We start from the raw sequence: 22,019 nt of genomic DNA, 5'->3' as shown, positions 1-22,019 counted from the left end.
TCCCCGGGCCCGCAAGCACAACGCCAATTTAATTATCTCGAGCTTCACCGGACTAGTACCCCACGTCACCCCCATCACTCTTACATAAATGTAAGAGATTCCCCGGGCGGTTACACATTACCCCAATGTGTAGTGCTGCTTCCCATCACTCTATAGGGAGATTCCCCGGGCAAGTACACAATGTCACCCTCCATCACTCTGAACAAGAGCTTCCCCGGACAAGTGCAAGTATACCCCCCATCACTCACCTAAAGAGATTCCCCGGGCCCGCACGCACAACGCTTACTATCCACCACTCGTTTAATAACATCATCTGACCAAAATACCCATATACAATAATCCTTACAATACCAATCCAACCATACCATAACGCCCATATCATATCATCATCACATATTCACCAACCATGAACTTAGCATATGTTCAATATATTCAAATGCATAAGTGAGATTATCACACTACCATATCATTAATAACCTCAATTCTTCATTCAACATGAAACTCATAATCAAATCATATACAACCATGATTTCAACAGTACTTAACCATCCAAACATCATTTTCATATCAATTTGCAATGTCAAACCGATCACACAACATTTCCATATCAAATAGATATATCTAACAACTCAAACAATGTACACATAACACATTTTCTTTATATCCTTTTAATACCCATATTTAGGTAACTCAAATAGCTTTGAAACCATCACCAACAGTTCCGGAAGGGTCAAAAACCCCCAAAACGAACTAAAGAACGTCCAAAACGGACATCCAGAACCCCAAAAACCATCAAAAACATAGACCAAGTCATTTTCTGCGAACACCTCGCGCCCGGGCGCAAGAGGAGGGGCGCCTGGGCGCGACTTTTCCGAGAGTCTCGCGCTTGGGCGCCATCGAGGGCGCCGGGCGCGACCCAGAAGTCGTCCAGCCCCATACCAGTTGACAGCAACCATTTTGCACCTGTTTTGATCAATTTGATGACTCTAACAAGTCACAAATGACTTACCTAAGGTATCCCAATAACCCACATGTACTCATAATCCTTACTTCCCAAAATCACTACCTCACTTCCTCTCAAAGTGACCCAAAACTCTATCAGCTTGTTCAAAACAGTGTATACTTTCCTTACCTTCCATTTAATCACCCCTTCAACAGTTTACACACATCATTTAGTCCTCAATCATCAAAACAAATTTGAAGTTGCATCATGCTTAAGTGAGTTTCCCAAAAACTCATCACTCATTCTACTCATCAAACCACACTTATAAACTCCATCGTTTTCCATCACATAAAACTATTACTATATCAAGATCTTAATTGTTAACACACCATACCTCCTTCTTATTAAAGATTTCCACACAAACCATCAATTCACCCATCCAAAATTCATCAACCAACCAAAATACCCAATTTTCGTATTTGATCAAAAAAAAAAGGTAAGACCATCATGTTTCTCATCCCATTTCACAACCCAATCCACCAAAAACTTCATATACATGTATATCAACATCCTAAAACGAAAATCCACCATCAATCCAATATATTCATCAATTTTTCATCATAAAGTTCATACAAATTTCTTATATCAAAGTTATAGCAAAAACCAATTTGATTCATCTTTTCACCATCAAAACATACTCAAAAAAACCATCATCTAAGAATAGGACATTTCCAATCCAAGATCTCACAACAAACATTCACATCCATCCCATTCAAACTAATCATTTGTTCAAGAAGTATGATTTTCGGATTTGGAAAAAGCTAAGGGAAAACCACCATGTTCTTCATCCCATTTCAAGAACCAATTCCTCTAAAACTTCATATCTATATATACAAACACATTAAAACGAATTCTCATCATAACTCCCATCATTCAATCCATTAAAACTCATCACATTTCACAGAACTTTCATCAAACAACACATGTGCATTTTTCCAAATCAAAGTTAGCTCCCCTTACCTCTTGAAGATCTCCTTGGAACACCTTGAATCCTTCACTACGAATCTGGGCAGCACCTTGCTCCAAAGACCTCTAGAAAACTCTCTCACGGACCACTTTCTTCTTTGTAATTCAGCACCTAAGTCTCAGTGCAGAATCCACCCCTTTCTCTTATTCAAATCTGCCCCAAGGGACAACCATGGCCCTTCACTCCATTAAGAAACACTTAATAATTGGAAAGGAGGTTTGCCCACGCTCCTCTCTGGCCCAAGGGACGAACATTATGATTATGGAGAATATTCCCCAACTTTCCACGCAATTCCCACTTATTTCAGATCTGAAAACTGATACGTTCGCGCCCGGGCGCAAGAGGAGGGGCGCCTGGGCGCCATCCACCCAGACAGCACATCTGTCACAACTTTGACAGTTCGGTTGAACCCCTTCCCGAAGTCGGAATTAGGCGTATGAGTACTCGAATCGAAGCTCTTTGAGTCTACTTTCCAATGGAAAAAGAATCAACCCAAAATATTAATTGTATAAAAAGTTATACATAAAATAGTAAACTATGTCAAATTTTGACAGCATTCAATTTTACACTACAACTTGAAATTTTTACAACTTGGTAAAATTTTGAGTTTACAAGGGTCTTACAGGGGAGGGAGCATCACTTTTTTTGTGATTTTTTAAAGTTGAGACCGTTTTTCTTACTTTTTTTTAAGATAATTAATTTTTATTTGTTTGTTTTAGTTTATAAACTTTGCTAAAAATCAATTTAGTTTTGCGCAAATTATTTAACATTTTGTTCATTTTCTTTCTGGTTTTAGATTTATACTTTATAATTATATTTGTATTTATGATTTTAGAAATCAAACTATAAATCGGTAAATTTTTTATTTGATTATTGTGTGTGTATATATATATATATATATATATATTGAATGATGATTTTGTTTAATTAGATGACTAATTGATTAATTGCTCAAATTTTAATAAAAAAAATTAGAATATTATTATAAGAATAAGTGTTTTGTTTTTAATCTATAAATTAACCTTTCATCTTCTCCTTATAAGTTTTTAACATTTGTTTGTATTTTTTATTTTGTTTGAACTCCCAAATTAATTTGCATGGCATGAATACCAAAGATGGAATACAATCAATAATGTGATTTAAGAATTAACTTGGTTTCTGTTTTGCATTGTAAAATTTAGATAAATATAATCATTCTTATCGATTCTATGAGGTGATATAGAAAAATTAGATAGTTGATATATAAATAAAAGGTAAGAAGATTCACGCTCAACAAATTATTTGATGCTAAAGTGAGTAAGAACATAAGAAATTATGAGTATAAAACAATACATGATATTGAACAAGTATTACATGAGAGAGTACATAATTTTTATAAGTGATAAACATTCATCTTGTTAATTTTAAGAAGGTAAAATGTTTTTGTTAATGTTTGTTTAAGAAAGTATAATGAAAATTTCTATTTGACATTAACATAGCTAAGTTATCTAGTTGTGAAGATTCACTTCAAAATACTTAAGGAAAGATATGAGAAGATGAATTCTATATAACTAAAGGAAATAACATAAGATATCAAAGACAACATAAATTGTAGAAGTATAAAATGGACAAAAAATGCTAAAAGTAAATGGAATCAAAGATGGAAAGACAAGAAGGGGAGGGGAAGAAGGTGGTCACGCTAGTTAGGATACTAAGACACCTTAGACAAGCGGTAATGTTGCTAGTTTTTTTATTCAAGATAAAAGAAGCTCAAGAAGAAACTCTCTAAACTTTCTTTAGAAATGGTTGAGCATATTAATTTTACTAAAAAAATATTTAATCCTTACAAGTGATGAAAATACTCTCTTAAGTAGGAAAAAAGAGAGGTCTCCTAGTAATTACAAAGAAAAATAACATTCTAGAAGTAAGGACAATCAAAGATGTTCTTGAAATCTTTATAAAATCATCTAATATTCAAAAGATGTTTTTCAAAAAGGTGTTTTTTTTTTCTCTCTCTCTACACATATACAACCCTAAATCTTTTCTAGGTCCCATCAAATATTCAAAAAAGTGTTTTCTTCTCTCTTCATGTTAATGTATGAATTTTTCACACAGACAACACAATGTCAACTTCTTTTCACCAAAATAATATATTCTAGGTTTTATTTACCCATATAGTATGCTTTTATTGTGTTAGTTCATAAATTATTTATTGAGAAACCAAATTTGTTTAAACATGTTATTGGTAAAATTCTAATGAAAAAACATTTAAAATTGAACCAAATTATGAACTAGAAAAAGTAATTAAAAGTGTGTTATATGTGTAAATAAAACCCACATTATGCTATTTTGGTAAAAATAAAGTTGACACTGTGATATTTGCAAGTGTAGCACTCATATGATCAGTACACTTCTTTTTAACCAAACCATGTAAGAGAAGATATTTTTATATTACTTGCAAAACACACACACACACATATATATATATATATATATGGTATGAATATTTGGACGAGTAAAAAAAAGGACTCTAATTGTTTTTTTTAATTATCTATATCACTAAAATTAGAGTAAAGAAATTTTGTATTCTAATATTAAAATGATATTTTTAATTTGATTTAACTATTTCAATTTTTTTTAATTTTGTTTTATATTTTAAAAGATGAGTTAATATCATAATTTTCATCAATTTAAAATAACGATATTACAATAATGAAGTTTAATATAAATATGAAATATAAATTGAGAACTAAATTAACAACATTGATAATATTGAAATAGAAAAGTTTATTTAATATAAGGAAATATTAAGATATTATAATATCTTTGATGTTTTGTTTAAATTTTTATATTTAATTGTATTTGATTGATGTCAACAAAAATTAAAAGACAAAAATATATGACTATTTACCCAAAAGGTTTTCTTTTCTTGTTTATCTTAATTTTTGTTTTGTTTCAAGAATGCAGTTTCACTCTAAGAAGTGAAAGTTAGTAAGCAAAAATAATCATAGATTGTAAGATACCTGTGACATAATATTTATTTTATATTGTCTAAAATTAATGTTACAGTACTTTTATTTGACTATCTGGCCTTGTGATGCAGTTAACTGGTCTACCGCAGCCGAGCAATTGAAAATTTCACCTCCAAAAAAACCCTCGAAGCCAGGGTTCGAGGATGGAGAGAAATGCGAAGAGAGTTCTATGGTTCCTCCGAAGATGCACTAGGAGGCTCGATTCAATGGACCAGAGGCTGCCTATGAAGCTGCAAAAGGGGCTGATTGAGGGATGCGAACAGAACCCTTTGTTAAAGCTGGTGCGAAGTCACTCGAAGAGGAGCGCGAAGCATGGGTTGGGTTTTTCTTTCCCTCCCCTTTTTCCTTCCTTTAGTTTTTCTATAAAAGAAGTTGTATAATAGTTTTTCTGTGGGGTTAGTTTTGGTTACTCTGGGTTCTTTTCAGTTTGAGGGTGATTAGTAAATAGTCTTAGTCTTGTTCTATTCTAAGTAGTGAGTAGAGGTTAGATAAAATTGTCGAGAATACTCACGGGCAGTGACAGGCCGTGAGTGGTTCTTGCAAGGATTTCTTGTACATGATGTAATTCAGCTCTTGATTCTAATAAAGTTTTAAAGTTTCTTTTGATTCCTTTGTTCAAATTCTATATTTCTGCCTTGCAATCCCTTTTCTTGCACACTCTTTAATTTTCCAATAATTATTGTCATTTACGTTCTGGAATTGCAATTTTTGATTCCTATGTTCATGCTTGCTATGTTTTTGTTTTACTTGGTTGAAGTTAGATTAGGAAAATGTTTTATTTACCTTTGTTGCACGTTTTAGAGTTTAGGTTCTGTTGTCTTGGCTTAAACATTTTGCTTAGTACATTTTGGGATGTTCTAGAATAGGGAAAAATGCAGAAGGACCTTGTTTGAGAACTTGAAGGAGAACATGCAACTTTTTACATCTGAATTGGATGTTACAGGACCCCAAAGTGGGCCTGAATTGTTCAAGATGTCTTCTTGAGACATGTTAGGCTTCAAAAGTTGTCAATTAGGGTCAGTTTTTTTCATTGCTTTATGAAAATTTGTTTGTGTTACTTAAAGATTGAAACTGTAAAATAATTCTTGAGGGCTTGATTGATCCCTCTCATAATCTTCTATTTATAAAAATAAATTGATACAATAAATTGATACAAGAGTACATGATAATTAGGATAATCTTAGACACAATATAATGATAGGGTAACCTAGACACAATATAATCATGATAAATAGGGTAACCTAGACACAATATAATCATGATAAATAGGATAATCCTAAACACAATATAATCATGATAAATAGGGTAACCCTAGACATAATATAATCATCATAAATAGGGTAAATATTCTAACAGTGTTCTTGTAATTGGACTTTCTGTAGAATTTAATGTAGGTAATCTTAGTTCTTAGCAATTTGTCGGTTTTGAAAAGTCATGGTGATATCCATTAGTATAGGTATTTCTAGCTAGCTTTCATAGGTTAGATTATGTACATTTTTCATTTCCTGTATTTGCTTTGCATGATCCAATTGTGGTTTTCATTCTTGCTTAGGAGTCTAGGTTGGTCATGACAGCGTTTGAGCAAGTGAATCAGAAGTGCCACATTTGGATTTCTAAATTAGAGATCATAAGACCCCAAAGTGGGCTTAAATTTTCAAAATGTCTTTTTGAGTTGCACTTGGGATTCATTTGGGTGAATGCTTGATGGTCCAAACCTGATTTCTTTTCTTGTCTTTTTTCTTTTCATTCTAACACTAATGCTATTGCCTATAAATTTCAGGAGCTAACATTTTTTTATTTATTCAATAAGATGAAAAGCTAGATTCAAAGCTAACATTTGAAAGGAACTAAGGATGACTTAGGATTGCCCTTTACTGATTCTAAGGGTGAAAAGGTAGATTCAGAGCATAGAAGAATAGACCAGTTTACTGAACTAAACTGCATTGTAAGTAAACTAAAAAAATAGTTCACTGAGCTGCACTACACTATAAGTGAACTAAAAAATAGTTCAGTTCAGTTTGTCCGAACTATTTTAAAGTTAACTGCAAATCTTTATAGTACAATGCAATTTAGTATACTTTACCCACCCCTAATTTGAATGGAGTCTGGATAATGATGTTTTAAGTCATGCGTGACATGTTTTTACTCTGGCAGGTAGAGTGGAGTCTAGATAATGATGCATCCAATGCTGCTGTTCTGGTTGCCAGTGAAGCACATGCCATAACTTTGGCAGTTGAAGGCCTGTTAGGAGTTGTCTTCACTGTTGCAACTTTAACAGACGAAGCCATAGATGGTGGAGAGATAATCTCTATAATTTCTGCTATTTTTACTTTTCCATATTGTTTTTTTCTTTTAGATATGCTACTCGATGACCTACTTCTTCTATGTCCATCCAGTTTGAGTATCGTAGATGTGATAATGATCCATCTGTGAAAATGGTATGGCAAAACTACAGTTCTCTATATCTCAATGGTTTATTCACTGTGATGCATTATCCCTTATTTTATCAAGGTTTGTTTTTCTGCATACACAAAAAAAAAACGACACTGGTTGAAAGGTCTTGCACCATTCGTTTAACATCCATGGACATTTTGATTAAGTAATCATGTTGATCTTGCATGCAAAATTTTAGAACAATGAGAAATGAATAAGCACGATTGGTGTTATTTTAGTATCGAGTCATATAGATAAAGCACCTAAGCTTCTTTCTGATTCATATGAGATTTTAAAGTTGAACAACATGGTCAAATCTTGATAATCTGCTGGATTTTATGAGTAAATTTATCATATAAAACATAGTTTAGTACTCTACGACAGTTTTTACCATCCTGGTTAGAAATAATCTTAATTAACCATATATTGTTTGTTATGATTTCAATATATTTCTTAACATTTGACTTGAGGTTAATTTGAAGGTCACATGGGGAGGCCATTGTTTTAGACATATTAAAGGGATACCAGCATTTACTCAAGTAAGTCAGTTTCTGCCTTGAAAACTTTTTTTTTTACTTTATTTTATTTGCATGACTTTTGAAATCAACTTTGAACTTAAAATGATATTTGATTGAAAACTTTGACAGGCTTGTGGGGTTCTACCAGTTGTAGAACCATTAAACTTCATCTCTTTTCAAATTTACAATCAATTTTCGTATTGAAACAGAAAGAAAGAGGTAAATGTTTTAAATCTGTTATTAGTAGTTTTTGTTTTCTTTCATTATGGTGCATTTCATCAATTCAAGTTTACATTACGGAGATTTTAGCTTAAATTTGAGATTTTAGCAGCGCTTTGCCGTTTCCTGCATCAAAACCATCAGAACTGTCACTTGATCAGAGGGATTATGTTGTGCTTACTCCTAAGAATGTGCAGGTGGTCCTTCTAGTTCTTTGAATAGCAATTTGTACTTTCCCCATTTGTCTCTAGTTTGGTTTTTTAACTGTTCATTTTCTGAGTTTGTATATTTGATTGTCATTACCAGAACTCATATTTCATCCACACTAGTCACGTGAACTAGGCCTTTTTGAACATTTCTAATTGGCCGCATAATGGTCTGACCGCATCCTGGGTCCTGGTATGTTCTATTTTTCCGCTGTTTTCTTTTATGTACATTCCTACCCATCTAAGTGAATGGTCATCACGAATACCTGCAGGTGTTGGTGGAAACTCTGACAGCTTTAATCGGGCAATTCATTCTTCACATGCCTCTACTCAGGTAATTATTTCTGTTTTGTTTTATTATTCAGGGATAAATTGCTTGCAATGTATGTATAGAAATTGTGAATTAGGTTAAGTTTGAGATACAAGTCAAAACCATTTTTGGCCCTCTTCCAAATAGGTTAATCTTTTTACGTAATAATTGGTTCTTGAGTTTTTATTTATTTTACTCAAGTGGTTATTAGGAGTTTGATTTTCACTTCCCTCTACTGGGTACCGTTATTGAATTTAAATTTTTGCAATGAGCACAAGTGAGTAGTGCTTTGTCTTTTCTTTGGTGTACAGATATTAATTATATTTTCTTCCATTCAGTTACTTACCAATATGGCTTTTGATGTTTCCTTTTGCATTTCACGTTCTTTGTTTTGGAGGGTATCATATCCTTTCTTGTTCTTGGATTAGGGATTTCTCCATGTCCACTTAAATCTCTACTTCCTTAGGAGTTTGAGTGATGACAATACTCAATAGTAAATTACTATTGAAATCTTGCTTCTATTAGAGGGCACATTTTTTCTAAAGGATGCACCACCAACACTTTTGAAATCTTTGGTTCTATTAGATGACACATTATGTAATTAGATGGCACGACTTTGGTATGTAATGGATTACATATTATTGTAATCGATTATTAGTGTATGTAATTCAAATGACATTGTAATTGTTTACAATAAAGTTGTAATAAATTACCAGTGATTGGTAATTGATTACCAAAGGGGTTTGGCTATAAAAAGTTTGTGATTTTTTTGTTTATACTCATTATAATTTGGATAGAATTTATAAAGTAGAAAACAAGATACATAAGGCACAACTTTAATTTATTAATATTATAAAATGATAAATATAAAGATTTAAGAATTATTGAAGAAATGAATATGTTCTCCTATGATGAGCTTGCGACAATAAGAACATTTTTTTGAGAATTTAGTATATAAATTTTGAACTAGTATACACATATTAATAATCTTAATTTCAGAGGGGTGAAATTGTACTTTACAAGCCTGGTAAACATTGTACAGGCTGTAAATGGAATCAATATATAAAAACGATAATCAAATGATGACATGATAGGCGAATAACTTGGAGGTGACCAAAATCACATCATCATTCATTTAGCCAAGCGTTTTATTAAATCAAATGTGGTCGATACTGGTGGGGTGGTTTAGATTTCTTCAATACCAAATTTCGTCTGGGTAACTAAATATGTAAATAATGATCAAAATTTATTTTATCTTATTTTTATTTTATTTTATAGTATTGTATTTTGTTGGGTTGAGTTCGATTAGGTTCGTTAGGGTTCAGTTGGGTTGAGTTAGATTGGGTTCGGTGTGATTCAGTTGGGTTAGGCTTGGTTAGGTGGGTTAGTTTTAGGTGGTTTTGGTTCGGTTAGGTTAGGTGGGGTTGGGGTCGGGTGGCTTTGGGTCGGGTGAGTTCAATTGAGTTCGATGCAGTTCGATTGGGTTGAGTTGGGTTTGATGCGATTCAATTGGCTTGGGTTCGATTGGGTGGGTTGAGTGTGTTGGGTTTGGGTGGGTTTGGTTAGGTTCGGGTGGATTTGGTTGGGTTTGGTTGGCTTCAAGTGGATAGGGGTGGGGTAGGTTGGGTTCAGGTTGGGTTGGGTAGGTTGGATTCGGGTGGGGTGAGTTGGGTTTGGTTGGGTTATTAGGTTGGGGTGGGTTGGGTTCAAGTGGGGTGCAGGTGGGTTTGGCTTGGTTGGGTTGAGTTGAGTTAGGTTGGGTTGGGTTGGGTATGGTTCCGTTCGATTTTGTGTGGCTGGGTTGCGTTGACTTGGGTTGAGTTAACTTCGATTGGGTTCAATACGATTCGGTTGGGTTGAGTGGGTTAGGTTCAGGTGGGTTAAGATCGGGTAGGTAGGGTTAGGTTCGAATGGATTGGGTTGGGTTTGGGTGGGTTGGGTTCTGGTTAGGTGGGATGGTTCAAGTGGGTTCAGTTAAGGTGGAGTGCGGGACAGTTTGGTTGGTTCAATTGGGTTTGGATGCGGTGCAGGTAGGTTCGGGTCGGGTTGGGTTGGGTTGTGGTTAGGTGGGATGGTTCGAGTGGGTTCGGTTAAGGTGGAGTGCGGGACAATTTAGTTGGTTCAATTGGGTTTGGATGCGGTGCAGGTAGGTTCGGGTTGGGTTGGGTAGGTTCGGGTGGGGTAGGGTTGGGTTTGGTTCGGTTCGATTCAATTGGGTTGGGTTGGGTTTGGTGCGGTTCGGTTGTGTTGGGTTGTGTTGGGTTCGGTTCAGTTGGGTTAGGTTTGGTTCATTTGGGTTGGGTGGGTTGGGTTGGGTTGGGTTGGGTTCGGTTAGGTTCAGGTCGATTGGGTTCGTTCGGTTCGATTGAGTTGGGTTGGGTTTAGTTCAGTTCGGTTCGATTAGGCTGGGTTGGGTTCAGTTGGGTTGGGTTGGGTTCGGTTGGGAGTTTGTTCGGTTGGGTTCGGTTCAGTTGGGTTAAGTACGGTTAAGTACGATTAAGTACGGTTAGGTTCGGTTGTGTTGAGTTGGGTTGGGTTTGGTTAGGTTGGGTTCGGCTCGGTTCGGTTCAGTTGGGTTTGCTTCGGTTCGGTTAGGTTGGGTTCGATTCGGTTGAGTTGGGTTCGGTTCTGTTCGCTCTGGTTGGGTTCGGTTCGGTTCGATTGGGTTGGGTTCGATTCGGTTGGGTTCGATTCGGTTGGGTTCGGTTCAGTTGGGTTTGGTAGGGTTGGGTTCGGTTGGGCTGGGTTGGGATGAGTTCGGTTGGGTTTGGTTATGTTGGGTTGGGTTCGGTTCAGGTCGGTTGGGTTCGTTTGGTTCGGTTTAGTTGGGTTGGGTTGGGTAGGGTTGAGTTGAGTTGGGTTGGGTTGAGTTGGGTTTGGTTGGGTTCGACTCAGTTCGGTTCGGTTCAGTTCGGTTGGGTTGGGTTCAGTTCGGTTGGGTTCGATTCAGTTGGGTTCGGTTTGGTTAGGTTAGGTTCGGTTCATTTGGCTTGGGTCCGGTTGCGTTCGGTTGGGTTCGGTTCAGTTGCGTTCGGTTGGGTTCGATTCGGTTAGGTTGGGTTCGGTTGGGTTCGGTTCGGTTGGGTTAGGTGCGGTTAGGTTAGGTTCGGTTCATTTGGGTTGGGTTGGGATCGGTTCGATTCAGTTGGTCGGGTTCGGTTCGGTTTGGTTGGGTTGGGTTAGGTTCAAGTCGGTTGGGTTCGTTCGGTTCGATTGAGTTGGGTTGGGTTGGGTTGGGTTGGGTTTAGTTCAGTTTGGTTTGGTTTGGTTCGGTTAGGTTCGGTTCAGTTCGGTTAGGCTGGGTTGGGTTGGGTTGGGTTCGATTGGGTTGGGTTGGGTTCGGTTGGATTTGGTTGGGTTCGGTTCAGTTGGGTTGGATTCGGTTGGGTTGGGTTAGGTTGGGTTAGGTTCGGTGAGGTTCGGTGAGGTTCAGTTCGATTGGGTTCAGTTCGGTTCGGCTCGGTTGGGTTGGGTTGGGTTGGGTTCGGTTAGGTTAGGTTCGATTCATTTGGGTTGGCTTGGGTTCGATTCACTTGGGTTAGGTTGTGTTGGGTTTGGTTGGGTTCGATTCGGTTCGGTTCGGTTTGGTTGGGTTGGGTTGGGTTGGGTTGGGTTGAGATCAGTTCGGTTCGGTTAGGCTGGGTAGGGTTCGGTTCGGTTAAGTTGGGTTCAATATGGTTAAGTTGGGTTCCGCGCGTTTGGGCTGGGTGGGTTAGGTTTAGGTGGGTTGGGCTGGGTTGGGATCGAGTGGTTTAGGTTGGTTAAGATTGGGTTGGGTTCGGGTGAGTTATGTTTAGGTGGGTTGGGTTCGGTTCGGGTGGGGTGCGATTGGGCTTGGTTGGGTTCAGTTCGATGTGGCTGAGTTAGGTTGAGTTTGGTTTGATTCAGAGAGGTTCAATTTGGTTGGGTTTGTTGCAATTGGGTTCTGTTAGGTTGAGTTTGGTTGGGTTAGATTTAGTGTGATTCGATATGGTTCGGTGTAGGTCGGTTAAGTTTGATTCGATTTGGTGTTAGTGGGTTGGGTGGGTTCGATGTAGTTGGGTTGGGTTGGGTTCAGTTAAGTTGGGTTCAATATGGTTAAGTTGGGTTCCGCGCGTTTGGGCTGGGTGGGTTAGGTTTAGGTGTGTTGGGATCGAGTGGTTTAGGTTGGTTAAGATTGCGTTTGGTTCGGGTGAGTTATGTTAGGTTGGGGGTAGGGTTGGGTTGGGGAAGGGGTTGGATTGGGTTAGTTTGGGGGTTGGGTAGGGTTAGGGGTTGGGGTTACGTTAGGGGTTGGGTTTGGTTTGGTTTGGTTGGTTTGGGTTCGGTTTGGTTTGATTGGGTTAGGTTGGGTTCTATTCGGTCTGGCTCGGTTGGATTGGGTTCTGTTCAGTTGGATTGGTTGGCTTGGGTTAGATTGAGTTGGGCTCGACCCAACCCAACAGAATCGAACCCAACCCAACCGAACCCAACCCAACCGAACCCAACCGAACCTAATCCAACCCAACCGAATCGAACCCAAGCCAACCCAACTGAACTCAACCGAACCTAACCCAACCAAATCCAACCAGATCGAACCCAACCGAACCCAACCAAACCCAACACAACATAACCCAAATGAATCGAACCCAACCCAACCAACCCCAACCCAAATGAACCGAACCTAACCTAACCGAACCTAACCCAACCGAACCGAACCGAACCCAACTGAACCGAACCCAACTGAACCAAACCTAACCAAACCCAACCAAATCAAACTAAACCCAATCAAACCCAACCCAACCCAACCAAACCCAGCCTAACCGAACCGAACCGAACCGAACTGAACTAAACCCAACCTAACCCAACACAACCCAACCGAAACCAACTCAACCCAACCCAACCAAACCCAACCAAACCCAACTCAATCGAACCGAACGAACCCAACCGACCTGAACCTAACCTAACCGAACCCAACCAAACCGAACTGAACCGAACCGAACCGAACCGAACCCAACCCAACCCAACCCAACCCAACCCAACCCAAACCAACCCACCCAACCCAACCCAACCCAACCCAACCCAATCGAACCAAACCCAACCGAACGCAACCGAACCCAAGCCAAATGAACCGAACCGAACCCAACTAAACTGAACCCAACCGAATCAAACCCAACCAAACCCAACCCAACCGAATCGAACCCAACCCAACCCAACCCAACCCAACTCAACTCAACCCCACCCAACCCAACCCAACTCAACCGAACCGAACGAACCCAACCGACTTGAACCCAACCGAACCGAACCCAACCCAACCCAACCGAGCCGAACCCAACCCAACCCAACTGAAACAAAACGAACCCAACCCAACCCAACACACCCGAACCGAACCCAACCGAACCGCACCGAACCGAACCAAACCCAACCGAACCGAACCGAGCCGAACCCATCCGAACCAAACCGAACCAAACCCAAACCAACTCAACCCAACCCAACACAACCGAACCTAACAGTACCTAACCCAACTGAACCGAACCCAACCGAACCCAATCGAACCCAACCCAACCCAACCTAATCGAACCCAACCCAACCGAACCCAACCCAGCCTAATCGAACGAAATCGTTCCCAACCCAACCCAACCGAACCGAACCCAACCCAACCCAACCCAACCCAACCCAACCGAACTCAACCGAACCCAACCCAACCCAACCGAACCAAACCGAACCCAACCGAATCGAACCCAAGCCAAATGAACCGATCTAACCTAACTGAATCGAACCCAACTGAACCGAATCAAACCCAACCGAACCGAACCAAACCAAACCCAACCAAACCCAACCCAACCCAAGCGAACTGAACCGAACCCAACCGAATCGAACCCAACCGAACCGAACCGAACCCAGCCCAACCCAAACCAATCCAACTCAACTCAACCCCACCCAACCAAACCCAACTGAACCGAACCGAACGAACCCAACCGATCTGAACCCAACCCAACCGAATCCAACCCAACCCAACCCAACCCAACCCAACCGAACCATAACGAACCCAACCGAACCAAACCCAACCGAATCGAACCCAACCCAATCGAACCGAACCAGAGCGAACCGAACCCAACCCAACCCAACCCAACTCAACCGAACCCAACCGAATCGCACCCAACCAAACCGAACCGAACCGAACCAAACCCAACTAAACCGAACCGAGCCGAACCCAACCGAACCAAACCCAACCCAACTCAACTCAATCCAACACAACCGAACCTAACCGTACTTAACCGTACTTAACCCAACTGAACCGAACCGAACCCAACCAAACCCAACACAACCTAACCCAAATGAACCGAACCCAACCAAACCGAACCCAACCCAAATGAATCGAACCTAACCTAACCGAACCCAACCCAACCCAACCAAACTGAATCGAACCGAACCTAACCCAACCAAACACAACCCAACGCAACCCAAATGAACCGAACCTAACCTAATCGAACCTAACCCAACCCAACCAAACCTAACCCAACCCAACCCAACCCAACCCAGCCGAACAGAACACAACTGAACCGAACCCAACCGAATCGAACCCAACTGAATCATACCCAACCAAACCCAACCGAACCACACTGAACCCAATCGAACCCAACCCAACCAAACCCAGCCTAATCGAATCGAACCGAACCTAATTGAACTGAACTAATCCCAACCCAACCCAACCGAAACCAACTCAACCCAACCCAACCCAAACCAACTCAATCGAACCGAACGAACCCAACCGACTTGAACCTAACCGAACCCAACCCAACCCAACTCAACCCAACCAAACCCAACCCACCCAACCCAACCCAACCCAACCCAACCGAACCAATCGAACCGAGCAGAACCCAACCCAACTGAACCGAACCGAACCCAACCAAACCAAACCCAACCCAACCAAACCCAATCGAACCCAACCCAACCCAACCGGAGCGAACCGAACCCAACCCAACACAACCGAACCCATCCAAATCGAACCCAATCGAACCGAATCCAACCAAACCGAACCCAACCCAACCGAACCGAATCGAACCCAACCGAACTGAATCCAACTGAATCGAACCAAACCCAACCGAACCGAACCGAGCCGAACCTAAGCCAACCGGACCGAACCCAACCTAACCGAACCGAACCGAACCGAACCCAACACAACCCAACCGAATCGAATCAAACTTAACCGACCTACACCGAACCCAACACAACCCAACCGAACCATATCAAATCACACTAAACCTAACCCAACCAAACTCAACCTAACAGAACCTAATTGCAATAAACCCAACCAAATTGAACCTCTCTGAATCAAACCAAACTCAACCAAACTCAGCCACATCGAACTGAACCCAACCAAGCCCAATCGCACCCTACCAGAACCGAACCCAACCAAACCCACCTGCACCCCACCCTAACCCAATCCACCCGCAACCTACCTAAACCCAACCCAACCCAACCAAACCCACCCGAACCCAAGACACCCCTCCCAAATCCAGCCTACCCCATCCTAACCCAACCGAACCGATTTGAACTGAACATAACCTAATCGAATCCACCCGAATCCAACCAAATCCACCCGAACCCAACCAAACCCGCTTGAACCCAATCCACTCAACCCACCCAATCAAACCTAACCCAACAGAATCGCATCAAACCCAATTCAACCCAATCAAATCGCATTAAACCCAACTCCACATAATCTAACCCAACCCATTTGCATCGAACCCGACTATATTCAACCAAACCCAACCTGATTGAATGACACCAAACCAAACCCAACCGAATCGACTTGCACCCTATCCGAACTGACCTACACTAGATCTGAACCCAATCAAACTGAACCGAACAGAGTCAAACCGTCCCGCGCCCTACTTGAATAGAACCCACCCAAACTGAGCGCACCCAACCAAAACCCAACTTGGGTGGGATGGGTTAGGTTGCTTTCAGGTGGGATGTAGGTGGGTTTGTTTGGGTGAGGTGCGAGTGAGCTTAGTTGGGTTTGGTTTGGTGTAGTTGGATTAGGTCGGGTTTGGTTTGATTTGGTGCGGCTCAGTTCAGTGCAATTGGGTTGTGTTCGGTGGGTTGGGTTCAGTTGGATTAGGTTTAGAGTGATTCAGAGTGGTTTGGTTTGGTTGTGTTGGATTGAGTGTGGTTCAGTTAGGTTCTGTTCGATTTGGTGTGCTTGGGTAGGGTTAGGTTGCGTGGGTTAGGTTCAATTGGGTTGGGTTGGGATCAGTTGAGTTGGCATTGATTGTGTTGGGTTAAGTTGGGTTGGGTTCGGGTGGGATCGACTTAGATGAGTGCGAGAAGGCTTGGTTCGATTCAAATCAGTTCGATTAACATCAATTGGGTTGGGTTCAGTTCGATTGGATTGGGTTGGGTTAGCTTCTGTTCGATTGGGTTGGGTTCAGTTCGGTTCGGTTGGGTTCGGTTGGATTCAGTTCGACCGGGTTGGATTGGGTTGGGTTAGGTTTGGTTCGATTGGGTTCAGTTCGGTTGGGTTGGATTGGATTCGGTACAGTTGGGTTAAGTTGGGTTGGATTTGTTCGATTGGGTTCGGTTCGGCTGGATTGGTTGGGTTGGATTGAATTCGATTCGGTTAGGTTGAATTCGGTTTATTTGGATTGAGTTCAATTCAATTTAATTCAGTTTGATTCGATTCAACTTGGTTTGGATTCTTGAGTTGCACGGCTCAGGCTGGTCACTAGGTCTGGTTCAGATCAACCGGTTTTGTCCGGTCCAGTCCGATCCGATCGGGTTCGAACAAAATGGAGCCGAGCAGAGCATATCGAAACAGATCGAATCGGATCTGTACGGAGCGGTTCTGAACGTTGCAGAACGGTGCAGAGCAGATCGAAAAGCTTAGGTGGTCTGTTCAATTCTTGTTCGTATCTCGTGGGTTGCCCCCTATCAGTTTGCGCGGGAATTCAAAATGGATAAACATATATATGAATATATTTTCAAAATAAAAATTGTATGCATGACGTGGCAGAGAGGTTTAATAGTCAAACGTCTCGTCCGCGACTCTTTAGCTTCTCTAAGAAGCATAACGTCTGGCTTTTCTCAACCACGATTCTCCCTTCCACCTCTTTTGGCTTTGAGCACAGCCGCCGTTCCCACCTCCGTCAACCAGGTATTATTGCTTTCCGTGCTTTTTACACCTTTTCATTCTATGCTAAATGTTCACCAAAACATCACGCTATAATCATTTTACCGAATATGTTCTGGATTTAGTTTAGATGTTTGAATGTTTTGTTCTTGGGGTATCATTTATGCGGGGTTTGTTAACTGTGTCGTTCATCCATGAACGTTTCTCTCTCATGCCATAATTTCTGGGTAAATACTGCTTTTTACATTATTGAGCGTTTGTTTTGTTACTTGCTAATGCTCTGTTTGGGTGATAAAGAATCAGGGGGTAGTTTCAGGTTAGGGCTCTGTTTGGGTAAGGAATCGAGTCTACCTAGGCACCTATTTTGACCGTTATGACTGTTGACTGGTAGGTACCGAGCTATAACAAAGCCTTTTAACTCATTGAAGCCCTCTGTCAGACATGGAATATGTCACTTAACTCCACCGCCTTAGGCTTATTGGCAGGGAACTGAGCAGAGAATTGCTTGATAGTTTTGGTATGACTTTTAGGTTTTATTTTACACCCGTACTATTAGTACACAGTAATCCTAATGAATGCTTTTTGTAATCTCTTGGGATTAGGTTATCTTTGAGTGAGTATTTTCCTTGATAATGCTTGCATTCAAGCTGATTATTAACCATGAGACCCTTCATAATATGATGCGTTTTTTTTTTCTCAGTGAACTTATCACTGCTCATATAACGCCAAATTACTGCGCTGCTGCCGGTGTTAGAAAGTTCCAGATATCTTAAGTTTATGGGGACTTGTCACTTACAGTAGTATTAGTGATCTAGTGTTGATACATAACTTTAAATTACTGGTCCACTGTCCAGAATGTACACCATTGGCATCACTAATGAACAACAATTGTAGTTAGTGAAAGGAATATTTGAACTTTTAACCAGAGTAAATTATGAGATAGGATTTATATAAATTAACGTCAGTTGTTTCATCAAACTGATCAAAGAAGATGACTTTTTCTTGCCATCAATTCTTGTCTTGTTCATTTTGTGGGTGGCTTGATGCTTTCTTTTCTGTAGTTGAATCAAATTATCTTCTTATGTCTTGAACAGAAAATGGACATGTCAAATCCTGCAGCCTTTGTCAATGCAGAACTACTGCACTTTTATGTTGGAAGGAGGGTAAGGGCCCTGATGCAGGTTGTGCGATCTGATGGTGGAGTCGTCATTGGAAAATCAACAGATGAGAAACAGCTAGTAGTAAAAGGATTTCCCCCTGCTCCTCTTACAACTTTTGTAGAAGTTTTTGGTATTGTTAACAGTGATAAGTCAATTGCTGCCGAGATATGGACCAATTTTGGTGATTCCATTGGTATTGTTTTCCTTCCCATTCCTCAAATAGATTTTGAGATATGGCCGAAACATGTGGAATAGTTTTTATTACTTGTCACTCATTAATTTTATGCCATTCTGAAGTTTATGAAGCCGTGGGTTCTGATATATTTTTTCCCCTGTTGCCAGATATGTTCAACTACAACAAGCTCTGTCAGCTTGCAAATGGAGAACTTAAATACCTGTTCCTGTGAGTTATAACAAGCTTATCTGGTTATATGAAGGTCTCTATCATGTGGAACACTAGGAGACATAACCATTATTTTGGCAATAATGTTTCCCATTTTTTTTCTGATATAAAGGTGACAATGAGGTGTCATGTCATGCAAAACACGCTCCTATGAACTAGGTCAATGCCAGTGGCTTAATTTGTAACAATTTAAACATTTATTAATTTTCTTGGTAAATAGTTTGATTGATTATAATTAAAATCTTATAATCTTTCTCATTTAGTCATGTGAAATGGGGATTGTATTTGGTATTTAAAAAGGTAGTCAGTCTCTTTAATTTTTATGATTAGCCCATATTTGGTTTACTTTTTCTGTTGTCTGTGAATCTGTGGAAACTTTCTTAAGCTCCTATCCAGCATAGTGGTGCAGAGATAGCATTTTACATCGAATTCTGTGCACTGAAGAGTGTGAAACTTATCAGACTGCATTGTCCCAGATGCATTTGCCAGATGTTAAGACACTGTCCAAGGACTAAACCTAGTTGGAAGATTGATGAATTGGGAAAGATAAACTGTTAGGAAGTTTCAAAAAGTAATATCCCTTCTGTGAACAAGTTCACTAGTAACAAAATGCAAACTAGAAAATAAGAGTCAAGTACGGTCACAACAAATTTTTGCTTAACTTCATTTTTAATCTAACGACATCTTAATTGCCATCAAATATGTTGTTTGGTCAACTAACGTATTTTCAATGCGCGGTAAGTCTTGAATATACATACACAATTTTGATTAGTTTTGATTTTTTTTTTTTTAATTTTTTCTTGAAGTTGTGAAGCTTGACTTAATTTCAATGTATTTTTTATTTATTAGTTAAAGTCGTTCATATGTTACATGGTTTTGAACTATACATTTTCGTAATCTTTTTGTTGAAATTATACTACTAAAGTTCCTACTACGAAGGCATGATTATTTTTAGTTCAACTTGAATAATAATTTTAAATTGTTATTCTGTTAACATTTTTTTTATATTACATGCATGCACGATATTCATATGAATAAAATATATTTTATGGTTTTTATTTCTATATAGTTTGATACTTTTGTTTATTTTTGTGTTTTATGTCCACAAGAATGAATTTATAAGAATATAATAAGCTAATGTCGGCCTTAAAACAAACATTTTCTACCTCTCCCTATATATGCTCATACTATTTTTTAGGTTATTCGTTCTATTTTACTATATTTAGTTTAGATAAAATTTTACATGTTTTAAGATTTAGAAATTTAGATTTGGAATATTTTAAAGACAGATTTGAGATATATTTGAGTCATCCTAATTTTTCATCAAGAAAAGTCTTCTTAATTTCGTTTCATGCCTTGTATTCTCTACACAAAAATAATAATTTTGAAAATAATTGGGTTAATGATGAATTACTTAGTTTGAGAAGTAATATTTTTTCCTTTGTTGACATTACTATTCTTTAAATATTTTGTAAAATGTGTGGTAATTATAATTTTATACGTTTATAATTGCACATAGTATAAATATTGTAGTAATATGTTTACAAATTATGTGGTAAGATATCATGCTTTTTCGTTGTAATCAGTTAGAAATTGAGTTTATATATATATATATATATATATATATATATATATATATATATATATATATATATATATATATATATAGATTTGAAATGGTAAGATTGAAACCCAAATAACTGGGTCAAACATTCCTATTGTTTCTGCCTCTTTTATGTAATATGATTAGCTAGTCATCCCATTTTAAACACAAAAAAAATGTAGAACCTTCATTTAATTGTAGTATACTATGACTAGCTAGTCATAGTGTTTTGATAATGGAGTTGGGTTAGCTTGCTTTCAACTGAAGTTATACTAATTTAATTTGAGTCTTCCGCAATAAGTTATGGAGGAATTATTTTGAAATGATTGTTACTTTATTATATCAAAACAGTTCATGTATTTATCTATTCAAATTTTACAATGAGGAATTTGTTATTATTAAACAAAATATTTAGACTAGATTTTAATTTATTGGATAAAATTCAACACAATCATGACATAATGACATTTAACCTAAGTTAAGTGAAAAAATGACCAATTTCCTAGGGACACCTTGTAGTAGCAAAATGTGCATTATCTAAACAAAACTATATAGATATAAAACCTAAAAAAAAAAAGCAAACGAGACTTGAAAATATAAACAATGATAGCTATGATTTAATTTGTTCCTCAAGACATTTTATCAGCTAGTTCTAATTTGTTTAAATCCAAATAAAATAAATAGTATGTACAAAAACATAGTATTTTATGATAAACAAATTTCAAGTTTTTAAGCTTGGACTGAACAAATATTTTTTTAGAAATGAAAGAAAATAATGTTTTTTAAAAAATCTCTAATATAAACTTATCCGTTATTCCTTTCTAACTCATTTTTTTAAGTGCACCATTTATTAAAAACATGTTTTAGATTTAATCTTTTATTTAATGATTACTAATTATAATTATAATTTTTTTATAAATTTCAATCAATAACAAAACATGTAAATAATACAACAATGATACTTCTATTTAGCATTAACATCAATACAATATTTTAATGTGAGGGCAACATCGTATTTGTGGTTTGTTCACTTAACTGAAAATAAAATTAAAAGGAATGAAAACATTAATAACCATATATTTTATTATGTTT

General features: G+C 38.5%; 1 protein-coding gene across 8 annotated transcripts; it reads left to right on the top strand.

Moving 5' to 3' along the window:
* The first annotated feature begins 4,860 nt into the window (after window positions 1-4,860).
* Window positions 4,861-19,669, top strand: LOC148198072 (replication protein A 14 kDa subunit B-like). 8 transcript variants are annotated; one of them, XM_088091552.1, is made up of 10 exons: window positions 4,869-4,963; window positions 5,053-5,297; window positions 7,136-7,274; window positions 7,378-7,419; window positions 7,897-7,953; window positions 8,062-8,151; window positions 8,264-8,348; window positions 8,458-8,691; window positions 18,856-19,114; window positions 19,264-19,669. In XM_088091552.1, the coding sequence occupies exons 8-10, from the start codon at window positions 8,581-8,583 to the stop codon at window positions 19,326-19,328; spliced, it is 435 nt and encodes a 144-aa protein (XP_087947678.1). In that variant the 5' UTR covers window positions 4,869-4,963; window positions 5,053-5,297; window positions 7,136-7,274; window positions 7,378-7,419; window positions 7,897-7,953; window positions 8,062-8,151; window positions 8,264-8,348; window positions 8,458-8,580; the 3' UTR covers window positions 19,329-19,669. The 8 variants fall into 8 exon arrangements, 7 of the variants coding, with proteins under 7 accessions (XP_087947678.1, XP_087947676.1, XP_087947679.1 ...); XM_088091550.1 differs by having other exon boundaries at window positions 7,136-7,419; XM_088091553.1 differs by having other exon boundaries at window positions 7,136-7,953; window positions 8,458-8,550; window positions 8,630-8,691.
* Window positions 19,670-22,019: the final 2,350 nt, after the last annotated feature.

Source organism: Vigna umbellata, chromosome 5 (genome assembly GCF_029865625.1).
Source record: "Vigna umbellata cultivar VRB3 chromosome 5, Vumbellata_1.0, whole genome shotgun sequence".
Taxonomy (NCBI): domain Eukaryota; kingdom Viridiplantae; phylum Streptophyta; class Magnoliopsida; order Fabales; family Fabaceae; genus Vigna; species Vigna umbellata.
Note: the sequence above shows the minus strand (reverse complement) of the source record. Positions and strands in the feature narration are given on the sequence as shown.

Excerpts from the sequence above, each read along its gene's own strand:
- LOC148198072 (XM_088091554.1), top strand. The coding sequence starts at position 17,629 with ATGCATGACGTGGCAGAGAGGTTTAATAGTCAAACGTCTCGTCCGCGA. Across the intron at positions 17,786-18,856 it reads TTCCCACCTCCGTCAACCAG|AAATGGACATGTCAAATCCT; the intron begins GTATTATTGCTT and ends GTCTTGAACAGA. Across the intron at positions 19,115-19,263 it reads CAATTTTGGTGATTCCATTG|ATATGTTCAACTACAACAAG; the intron begins GTATTGTTTTCC and ends CCCTGTTGCCAG.